At 40.7% G+C, this 12,292-nt stretch overlaps 1 protein-coding gene across 2 annotated transcripts in view; it reads right to left on the bottom strand.

Moving 5' to 3' along the window:
* Positions 1–6,311: 6,311 nt before the first annotated feature.
* The window catches only part of chac2 (ChaC, cation transport regulator homolog 2 (E. coli)), a 30,507-nt gene continuing 24,526 nt past the window's right edge, over positions 6,312–12,292 (bottom strand). For both annotated transcript variants that reach the window (XM_085981329.1, XM_085981330.1), the window contains one exon: positions 6,312–7,656. In XM_085981329.1, coding sequence (XP_085837455.1) covers positions 7,273–7,656 — 384 coding nt within the window. In that variant the 3' untranslated portion in view covers positions 6,312–7,272. The remainder of the gene's footprint in view (positions 7,657–12,292) is intronic.

The following is a 12,292-nucleotide window of genomic DNA, read 5'->3' as shown; positions in this document are numbered from 1 at the left end:
TACACTGTTGAAGGTGCTATCTTTCAGATGAACTGTTAAAGCGAAGCCCTAGCTGCCCCCTCTGGTGGATACAAAAGTTGCAAAAACGTCCATAAATTGGTAATCTTTTGATTACTCCCAGTGCCTTGTGCTAGTGATAACAGAAACAAGAAGATAGTGTAGATGAAGAAGCATGGCTGGAGAAGTGGTGCAGAGGGTGGGCTTCAGATTCCTGGGGCAGGTAGGACCTGAAGAGGGCTGGGACAAATGTCCTCGTGGGAAGGTTAACTAGTGCTGTGGGGGAAGAGTTTAAACTAATTTGGCAGAGGGAGGGCCACCAGGATGTAACAGCAGTGAGTGGAGACAAGGTGCATAGAAAATTAGGAGGGACAAACAGCAACAAAACAAAGAATAGTGTAGAAAGAGCAGAAGTTAGGTGGAGGAAAAAAGCAAAGCCGACTAGGATGGTGTTGGAATGCATGTTTGTTAAGGCGAGGCGTGTTACAAATAAGGTTGACGAGTTACAGGTGCAAGTTGCCACATGGGGTTATGATATAGTGGCTATAATGGAGACCTGGTTTAAACATGGACAGGAATGGGAACTGAACATTCCTGGCTACAATGTATTCAGGAGACATAGTGAAGGAAAAAAAGACAGGAGGGGGATGGCAGGCTTAATCAAGAATATTACAGTTCTACGGAAGGGCGATATACTAGAGGGTTCAAAGACTGAATCTATTTGGTTAGAGTTAAGGAACAGAAAAAGAGTGGTTATATTGTCTTTATTATAGACCCCCCCCAAATAGTGAAAAGGAGATAGAGGAGCAAATCTGTACTCAAATTTCAGAGAAACATAAAAGTAATAGAGCAGTAATAGTTGGGGACTTCAATTATCCTAATATAGATTGGGGAGGGAAAAAAGAGTAAAGGGCAAGGAGGGTGAAAAATTCCTAAAATGTGTACAGGAGAACTTGCTTAATCAGTATGTTTCTAGCCCTACGAGGAATGAAGCAATGCTGGATCTAGTTCTAGGGAATTAAGTAGGGCAAGTGGAGTGTATTTCAGTGGGAGAACATCTGGGTAATAGTGATCATAATATAATTAGGTTTAAAGTAGTTATGGAAAGGGACAAAGAAAAATCAAAGATGAAAATACCCAACTGGAAGAGAACCAATTTCAGTGATTTGAGAAGGGACTGTTGGACTGGAAAGAAAGATTGGCCAGGAAAACAGTAAATAAGCAATGGCAGGCCTTCAAGATACTTCGAGTACCAACCAAGCATATTCTCATAAGGAGGAAATATGGGCTATCCAAAGCTAGAGCTCCCTGGATGACAAAGGAAATAAGAGGTTAAAATAAAACAGAAAAAGGTTAGCAAAACAATTAAAAATGCAAACAAAGCACTGGGATTTATTTCTAGGTGTATGGAATTCAAAAGTAGTGAAGTTATGTTAAACTTGTATAGGACCCTGGTCAGGCCACACTTAGAGGACTGTGCATAGTTCTGGTCTCCATATTATAAAAAGGATATAGAAGCACTGGAGAAAGTGCAAAAAAGATTTACAAGGATGGTACCAGAACTGAGAAATTACAGCTATTGGGAAAGATTGAACAGATTAGGTCTTTTTCTTTAGAAAAGAGACTTAGAGGTATCCTGATAGAGATCTTTAAAATTATGAATGGGTTGGACAGGATAGATGTGGAGCGAATGTTTCCACTTGAAAATCCAAAACTAGGGGCCATAAATACAAGATAGAATCATAGATAGTAATAAATCCAATAGGGAAATAAGGAGAAATTTCTTTATTCAAGAGTGATTAGAATGTGGAACTGGTTGAGGCAAATAGCATGGATGCTTTCAAAAGGAAACTAGATGACTACATGAGAGAAAAGGGAATAGAAAGATATGCTGAAAGGCAGATGGAATGGGAGGAGACTCATGTGGAGTATAAAGAAAGACTTAAAGAAAGACCTGCATTTATATAGCATCTTTCATGACCTCAGGACATCCCAAAGCACTTACAGCCAATGAAGTACTTTTGAAGTGTAGTCACTTGTAATGTAGGAAATGCGGCAGCCAAATTGTACACAGCAAGCTCCCACAAACAGCAATGTGATAATGACCAGATAATATGTTTTTGTTATGTTGATTGAGGGATAAATATTGGCTCTGACACCGGGATAACTCCCCTGTTCTTCAAAATAATGTCACGGGATCTTTTATGTCCACCTGAGAGAGCAGACAGGGCCTCGGGTTAACGTCTCATCTGAAAGACGGCACCTCTGACAGTGCAGCATTCCCTCAGCACTGCACTGTCAGCCTAGAGTTTTGTGCTCAAGTCACTGGAGTGGGACTTGAACCCACAACCTTCTGACTCAGAGGCAAGAGTGCTACCACTGAACCACAGCTGACACAGCAAAAACTAGTTGGGCTGAATGGCCTATTTCTGTGCTGTATATTCTATGTAATGTAATTTAGGACAAATGTCAAGTGCAGAATACAGTAGAAAACCAGGTAGAATACAGAGTGCTGGGGAAATTAAAAAAGGATATTGGGGCAAAGAGAGTATGAGAAAAGATTAGCAGGTAACATAAAAGTGAACCCAAAAATCTTTTATAAACATATAAAAAGTTAAAGGGTAGTTAAAGGAATAGTGGGGTCGATTAGGGACAAGAAATCTTCTTGAGGCAGAGGGCATGACTGAGGTACTGAATGAGTATTTTGCATCTGTCTTCACAAAAGAGGATGAAGTTAATGTTGCAGTAGAGGAAGGGCGAATAGAGATATTGTATAGATTCAAAATAGACCGCTCAAAGTCAACAAGTCACCCAGTCCAGATGGGATGCATTCTAGGTTGCTGAGGGAAGTTAGGGTGGAGATAGCAGAAGTTCTGACCACAAACTTTCATTCCTCCTTAGATATGGGAGTGGTGCCAGAGGACTGCAAACATTGGAAAAAAAGGGGCAAGGGATAAACCTGGTCGCTACAGGCCAATCAGTCTAATGGTGGTAAATCTACTAGAGACCATTGTCGAGGACAAAATTAATTCTCACTTGGAAAAGCATGGGTTAATAAGGGACAGCCAACACGGATTTGTTAAATGCAAATCATGTCTGACTAACCTGATTGAATTCTTTGATGAAATAACAGAGGGAAGTAGTGCAGTTGATGTATATATGGACTTTCAAAAGGCATTTGATAAAGTACCACATAATACTTATTTTTTTATATAACTGCAGGGGACATTTGTAGGTTTCTGTGATGCATCATTATTTGGAAAATAGAAGCACATGGTATTAAAGGGGTTGGTGGTAACTTGGCTACGTAATTAGTTGAGGGATGGGGGCAGAGAGTAGTGGTGAGCGGATGTTTTACTGACTGGAGACAATTATGCAGCAGGGTCCTCCAGGGGTCGGTAATAGGACCATTGTTTTTCTTGTTATATATAAATAACCTGGACTTGGTTATAGACAGTACAATTTCAAAGTTTGCAGATAATCCAAAACTTGGCAATGTAGTAAAGGAGCAGAATAGTAGCAGATTTCAGGGGGGACATAGACAGACTGGTGAAATGGGCAAACACATGGCAGATGCAATTTATTACAGGTAAGTGTGAAGTGATGCACTTTGGGAGAGAAAAAACATGGAGAGGTAGTATAATCTAAATAGTGCTATTTTGATGGGAGTGCAACAGCAGAGGGACCTGGGGCTGCATATTCACAAATCCTTGAAGGTGGCAGGGCCAAGTTGATGAGGTAGTTAAGAAAGCATATGGATAATTGGCTTTATAAATAGGGGCATTGCAAGGAAGTTATGCTGAACCTTTACAAATCATTGGTTAGGCCTCAGCTGGAGTATGGTGTACAATTCTGGGCATCGCACTTTAGGAAGGATGTCAAGTCCTTGGAGAGGGCACAGAGGAGGTTTACCAGGATGATACCAGGGATGAGTTGCTGCAATTGTACAAAGCTTTGGTGACACCACACCTGGAGTACCATGTACAGTTTTAGTCTCCGTACCCAAGGAAGGATACTACTTGCCTTAGAGGCAGTGCAACAAAGATCCACTAGATTGATTCGTGGAATGAGAGGGTTGTCCTATGAGGATTGAGTAAAATAGGCCTATACTCGCTGGAGTTCAGAAGAATGAGAGATGATCTCATTAAAACATAAGATTCTGAGAGGACTTGACAGGGTAGATGCTGAGAGGCTGTTTCCCCTGGCTGGAGAGTCTAGAACAAGGGGGGCATAGTCTCAGGATAAGGGGTCGGCCATTTAGGACTGAGATGAGGAGAAATGTCTTCACTGAGGGTTATGAATCTTTGAAATTCTCTATCCCAGAAGGCCGCTGATGCTCAGTCATTGAGTATATTCAAGGCTGAGATCAATATATTTTTAACTCTAAGACAATCAAGCGATATAGGGAGGCAGGAAAGTGGAGTTGAGGTCGAAGATCAGCCAGGTTTTTAATGAATGGTGGAGCAGGCTCGAGGGGCTGTATGGCCTACTCCTGCTCCTATTATATTCTTATGAGGGACTTCAGTTATGTGGAGAGATTGGAGAAGCTGGATTGGGAAAGTGAAGGGGAGACCTAATAGAAGTGATCAAAATTATGATGGATTTTGATAGAGCATGTAGGTGGGTCAGTAACCAGAGGTGATAGATTTCAAATAATTGGCAAAAGAACTAGAGGGGAAATGAGAAATTATTTCATGCAAAGGGTTGTGATGATCTGGAACACACTACCTGAAAGGGTGGTGGAATTAGATTCCATAGGAACTTTCAAAGAGCAATTGGACATGAATTTGAAGAGAATTAATTTGCAGGGTTATGGGGAAAAAGCTGGGATGTGGGACTAAATTGGACAGCTCTTTCAAAGAGCCGGCATAAGCACGACGGGCCGAATGGCCTCCTTCTGTGCTGTAAGATTCCATGGAATGTCTTTTTCCAATTAGAAAATGATGGAGTCATGAAATTAATTCAACTTGGGGTAATAAAATTGCTGTGTGTTAAACAGGTCATACCAAATAGAAATTAGGATTGTTAAGTTTCAAGCCTTAAATAATAGCAGTCAATACCGCGTAAAACATGATTCTCACTCGAGCTTAAATTAGAACTTACGATTTGTAAAATTTGGCATTATCCATCAGTAAACACCGGAGAATGAATACATTTCCAACCACCATTCCCATTACTGGTATTGCATTTATTTTTTTTAAAATGTCTTTTTTTTTAGGTTCATTCGAAACTGGTACGGTTCGATCATGACGATATTACTGTATATCACATTCATGAAGCACAGGATCACATTTGCTAAAAGACAGCAGCTTGACAAATGTGAATTACAATGGTGCCTTAGAGCAATCCCCGATTTAAAAGTAATTTTCAGTGCAAGTCAAAAACCTCTGACTAGCTTCTATTATAGCTTCAAACTAACTAAAAATGATCATATGTATTTTTATTCATAGCTTTACATTCTGAATATAATTATGGCTCATTGTAGTTTGCAATCTCATCTTTTCCAAATATCTAAGTATTTATTTGACAGAAATCAGTATATCGATTCAATGTTTTAAAATCCTCAAGTACATTGTTCATAAACCATGTACACAAACTTGTGTGCAATCTGGACATTTTCTAGTTTGGCTTAGACTAATCACAGAGAATATTCAGCACAAGTGTTCTCTAGTACAAAAGCAAAATACTGCGGATGTTGGAAATCTGAAATAAAAATCAAAAATACTGGAAATACTCAGCAGGTCAGGCTGCATCTGTGGAGAGAGAAACAGAGCTAATGTTTCAAGTCATTGACCTTTCATCAGAACTGGAAAAAGTTAGAGATGTAACAGGTTTTAAGCAAGTACAGGGGCAGGGGTGAGAAACAGGGGAGGAAAGAACAAAAGGGGTCTTTGATAGGATACAAGGCAGGAGAGATTAAATGACAAAAATGGGATGATGGTGCAAGGCTATGAAGGTAGCCTAGCAGACTCAAGATAGAGTTCAATAATTTCAGATCATAACCATCGCTTCCATTTATTTCAGACAGCAGGTGCTTGTAATGATTCTGCTGTTGCCATTTACACCTCCTCTGGACAAATCTTTTGTTTCTTTACTTGTCCCATTACCACTCCCTTTTGCCTTGCACCATCATCCCTTTTTGTCATTTAATCACTCCTGCCTTTCAGCCTAACGCAGACCTTCCATTTTGTTCTTTTCTCTCCTCCCCCACCCCACCTCTGTACTTGCTTAAAAACTGTTACATCTCTAACTTTTTCCAGTTCTAATGAAAGGTCATTGACCTGAAACATTAACTTTGTTTCTCTCTCCACAGATGCTGCCTGACCTGCTGAGTATTTCCAGCATTTTCTGTTTTTATTTAAGTGTTCTCTAGATTCTGTTGAGATGAGCTACAGAGCTGGCAATTTACAGTAAAAAAGCTTCAATTATCAAATGTTGTACATACACAGATCAACTTCTGGGACAAATTTTGCATTCCAACATAGATCTACTGTATACTTAATACAGGAAACTCTCTTTTAACCGGCATCTAAATATCCAGAAATCTCTCAACTGGCAAAATTCAGGAGTAGGTTCAGGTAATTTTTACTATATATTAGTGGCCGTGTAACCGGGGTTCCTGGATCTGTGGCCGTGTAACCGGGGTTCCTGAACCTGTGGCCGTGCAACAGGGACTCCTGCACCTGTGGCCGTGTACGGGACTCTCGTACCTTGGTAAGTATGCCTCTCTGTAATCTGGACTTTTTGATCAGCCGGCACCACGCCGGTCCCATCGGTGCCGGATAAAAGAGTTTCCTGTACATTGATTTTAATCCCTGAATGTCTGCTGTTTCCAGCAACAATAAAGGCTGACATTTTACTGGATGATCATATAATCCTGCCAAGTTGAAATTTAACTTGTAGCTTCTCCACTTAGATGTTATGGCAGTATTATAGCAGATGATGATATTGCCCATAATACCTATTCTTGGGATTAATCTATACCAGTTTTATCGTGCAATTACATCTCTAGAGCAAGCATGACTTTTGCTTTGCTAAGGACCACGGTTGAACAATGAGAACACCAATTCTGATAGGCAGGATACATGGATTACACATACACATTTTAGATATCACACTAAGGTCATCAGCATTGCATTTAATACCTTCTACTCTGTTTTGGTGGGCAATTGTCAGGAATAATAGTGATACAGTAAGAATAAATTAAATAAAGAGTAAGAAGGGGTTAAAGTGAAAACAGTCTTTGTTCCAAGCCTACTTTGTTGCCTCAATCCTTTATATACAGTTACTTTTTCCATTTCTCTCTAAAAGTTCCTTGACCATTTTCTCCAATGAAAAGAGGTGCTCATCTGTATCTTCTGGAACAAGCTTTCGTAAGGAGTCAGCAAGTTCAAATAAGTACTCTGTGTTCCTTCCACTCTGCCCAACAGCATTTAAAATCTGCAGCGCCATGTCTTCCAAGGGTGCTGGGCCCAAGTAATTGGGATTATCACATGTTCCTATGTATTGCATCACAGGGAAAGGATCTATTGAAGTATCCTTAGGATAAAATGTAACAGTAATAGTCCTGTAACCATCTTTTTCTCGAAAGTCAAGATATTCCTTCACCTCGTCTTCCTTTCCATCTGGAAGTTTATACACTACACCCCATACAAGGCCCTGGACATAAACACATGATATTGTAATACAACTGTTCAAAATATTTTTTATTCAACAATGAATTGCACTGATTTATTGTAGAAAACATGTTTACGGATATTATACATATTTCACAATCATGTAATAGGCTACTTGCACGAAGACATTTGAGGTTGCTTTATGGATTGCTGAAACCATCCATTATATATGCTTATCAATGGAAATATTCATGTTTTGGCTTGGTGCAATTTGTTCCCTTCCACCCCTGATTAATAGCATGGCAGATCCTAATGCTGTAGATAATTTGTAACAGTAGACAAAAAAAAAAGGTTCTCTGTATATATTTCACATCCTAATTTTCATGCTAATGTTCTAGAATATGCTCTCTCTAATAATAGAATACTGTAATTGAAAAATGTCACTAACCCATCTGATATTAGGAATTATTTCCCCATCTTGAAATGTTCCATATAAATGACTGTATTGTTGCACAAAATTTACAAAAGATGAGTAATCATGAAACTTCCATTTTCCTTACTAAAAATTCCATCCCTTCCCATCCTTACCTGACCCAATCCCAAACCTGAAAGTGTTGCTTTACATTCCCTCTGGGGAAGCCTTTTCACGTAATTTGCATGTCTCCCAACAACTTGGCTGAGATCAGAAACTCAACATGGAGACAAATTGCCTCCCAAAACTTAAAATCTAAAGTATTTGTATTGACCCAAATAGTCGGTTAGTCGAAGTTCTCACCAAAATAGTCAAACATGACTGAAAGTCAGTCTTTCTTCAGACAACATGCAAGGAGAAAAAAAAATCAAGATTGCAGTTACAGTTTAACATTGCTTTTGCACCACCCCCTTCAAAAGAAAGCTTGAGGCCTCAATAAACATATTGTTATGGAACTAGTGTTGATGAGCATCAAATTCAATAAGGAACATATGAAATTAAAATTGTGTTTAGTTTTACATATTCATACCAAAGGTAGCAAAGAACAGAAGGCCCCCTGGCTAGCTTATGGATAGCTGAACTGTTTGGATAGTTTATTAGAAAATATGTCCAGTTATAGATTAGTGAATTGATCTACTGTGGTTTTTCTGCATTGTAAGATCAGCATTAGTCAGAAAATACTATGATTTACATTTTCTGCAATTTCAATGCCTTTTAGATCAGAAAGATATCAAACCATAATTATTTCCAAAAGTTACATGAAATTTCTAAAATTTGTATACTCGGAAAGATGAAAAGCATACTCCATATTGGAATTATTCTTACTTATCTCAATTGTGGCTAACCTCGGTTTAAGTTTAGCTCAGCCTTATTAACCTTCTGGGTGATGTTACGGAGTGTTTACCAATATTTTTGGTGTCTCTCCTTACCCCTCTAGCACCATCTCCTCCTTTGGGCACCTCACCTTGTTCCACCTCTCTCACCTTTTCTTTAAAATCCTCATTCTCTACTGTCCATCCAAACCCCACCCAGAGTTTCTCATCAAGATATCCTCAATGCTTTCCTCCATCAGCCTCTGCACCGAGCGACTCTACATCCTTGGTGATTTCAACCTCCATCTCAATTCACCTTGCCCTCTTTCCTCAGAGTTCACTGCCTTCCTGTTTTCCCAACCCATATTCACGGCCACCCCCTCGACCATGCCAGTTCATGTCACCTCTCTATTCCCACTGTCTCAATCACAGGAGAAGGCCACCTCTGATCACTTCCTTGTATCCCTCACAACTGCCTTCCAACACTTGCATGTCTGCAGCTGGAAAAATCTTTCCCCAAATGGTACTTACAACTGCACTTTCAAACTCCCAATTGTCTAGCCTTTGGCACTCTGTTCTTCACAATACTTCTGCAGCTGTTGATCTGTTCAATCTCTCCCTCAACTCCACCTTGCAGTCCATCTCCCCAGTAAAATTTGGTCATACCCCCAGTAAAGCTCCCAATTTCAGTCGCAGTATTGAATGCATCTGGCGCACTACTTTTTGGCTGGACCACATCAAGCACCATCAGACTCTACTCTCCTGTCAAAACTGCTCAGTACTCCAGGGTCATCCTGGAATGGAAAGATAAACCCTGGGTTCATTTCTCCATTACTAGCCATATCCTTAAACCAGTCTCCCCTGTCCCATACACCCTCACCTCCAACAAGTGTAAGTAGCTCATGGACTTCATTATTAAAATTGATACCATCCGTTCAGCTGCCTCTTCTGTTACCCACTTCCTCTTGCCCACCATGCCAAACCTACCCCAAATTTCCCACTGCCCTAGTCCTGAACCAGTGTCTTATCTCCCCTCATGCCTTCTCCAAGCTCATCTTGTCCATGAAACCCATCACCTGCTCCTTTAACACCATTTCCAGTAAACCGTTAACTACCCAACTTCCCATCCAGGCCCCTGTGCTAGCTAGTAAATGGTTCCCTCTCCTCAAGGCACTGTCCCCATTACTTTCAAAACCATCATCACCTCCCCCTCAAGACATCCACCTTTTACCCCTCTGTCCTCGTCAGCCACTGCCCCACCTTCAACCTCCCATTCCTCTCCAAAGTTCTTGTCGCTTCTCAAATAGATGTCCATTTTTCTTTCAACTCCATATTTGAATCTCTTCAAACAAGGTTCGATTCCAGTCAAGCACTGAAATGGGCCTAATCAAAGTCACAAACGACATACTCCATGACTGTGACCATGGTGCACTATCCCGCCTTCGCGACCTCTCTACGGCCTTTGACACAGTTGACTACGCCATCCTGCTCCAATGCCTCTCCTCCATTATCCAGCTGAGTGAGACTGCCCTTGCTTGGTTGCATTCTTAGCTATTGTGATGAAGTGTACATTCACTCACAATGGGCAGCAGGACCATGGGGAGTGGATGGTGGCGGCCATCTAAGCTCCAGCGGTTGACTGAATTGAATCGATTTCAAGAACACAAAGGCATGATACAAGTGTTGGCCATCCTGACAAAAGGGGCATTTGATTACACTATCCAATCATAGCCAGAGAATCACCTACAATGGCTTCTCTTTCCAGCCCTGTACCATCACCTCTGGAGCTCCCAAGCATCTATTCTTGGCCCTCTCCTATTCCACATTTACATGCTGCAACATCAGGTTTCACATGTATGCGGACGACGCCAAGCAATATCTCATTACCACCTCACTTGATCCCTCCACTGTGTGTTGTCAGCCTGCTCATCAGACATCCAGTCTGGGATGCAGCACAATTTCCTCCAATTAAACATCAGGAAGACCAAAATCATTTTTTTGGCCCCCAGCACAAACTATGTTCCCTAGCCGATTCCAAAACCCTCCCTGGCCACTGGGATTGAAAAATTGCAAATGTAAAGGAGAGAGAGAGAGAGAAAAACTGAGAAATTATAGACCTGTTAATTTAACATCTGTTGTGGGGAAATTATTGGAATCTATAATTAAGGTTAGAATTACTGAGCACTTAAGAGAAATTTGAGCTGATTAGAGAGCCAACATGGATTTATAAAGGGTAGGTCATGTCTAACGAATCTAATTGGATTTTTTGAGGAAATAATTATAGTCGATAGGGGAATGTCTATGGATGTAGTTTATATGGACTTCCAGATGGCATTTGATAAGGTTCCACATAAGGTACTGTTAGCTAAAATTAAAGCTCATGGAATTTGAAGGCAAGTCATTGACCTGGTTAGAAGATTGGTTAGGTAGAAGACAGAGAATAGGGATAATGGGTATGTACTAGAATTGGAAGGAATTGACTAGTGGTGTCCCACAAGGATCTGTGCTGGGGCATCAACTATTCACTATATTTATTAATGACTTAGATAACACAAGAGAGAGTTATATATCCAAGTTTGCCGACGACAAAGATTGGTGGTATAGTAAGTAGTGTAGACGGGAACATAAAACTACAAAGAGACGTTGATAGATTAAGTAAGTGGGCAAAACTGTGGCAGATGGATTTCAATGCAGGTAAGTGAGAGATAATCCATTTTGGACCAAAGGATAGATCAGAGTATTATTTAAATGGTAGAAAAGGTAGAAACAGTGGAGGTCCAAAGAGATTTCAAATTTCCTTGTTTTCAAATCCCTCCATAGCCTCGCTCCTCCCTATCTCTAACCTCCTCCAGCCTTAACAGATCTCTGCGCTCATCTAATTCTGGCTTCTTACATAATCCCGATTAAAAAAAAAAAAAATCAATCGCTGGTCCACTGGCGGCCGTGCCTTAAGCTGCCTGTGCCCTAGGCTCTGGAACTCCCTCCCTAAGCCTCTCCGCCCGTCCCTTCTCCTTTAAGACGCTCCTTAAAACAGAATCACAGAAACCCCACAGTGCAGATAGAGGCCATTTCGGCCCATCGAGCCTGCACCGACACATATCCCACCGATCCCCGTAACCCCACGTATTTAATCCCCCTAACACTAAGGGTCAATTTATCATAGCCAATCATCCTAACCCTAACTCTTTGACCAAGCTTTTGGTCACCGATCCTAATATCGCATGTAGCGTGTCAAAATTTGTTTGATAACGCTCCGGTGAAGGGCCTTGGGACGGTTTACTACGTTAAAGGCGCTATATAAATACAAGTTGTTGTTGGAACAGTAATGTGTTATAGATGTAACTTGGTATTATGCTTTACTCAATACAATATGAACAATGTTCTCTTGAGGCTTT

The sequence above is a fragment of the Somniosus microcephalus genome, chromosome 3, assembly GCF_052327205.1.
Source record: "Somniosus microcephalus isolate GS21.2 chromosome 3, FLI_Smic_1.0, whole genome shotgun sequence".
Lineage (NCBI taxonomy): Eukaryota > Metazoa > Chordata > Chondrichthyes > Squaliformes > Somniosidae > Somniosus > Somniosus microcephalus.
The sequence above is the reverse complement of the archived record's forward strand: the minus strand, read 5'-3'. Positions and strand labels throughout refer to the sequence as shown.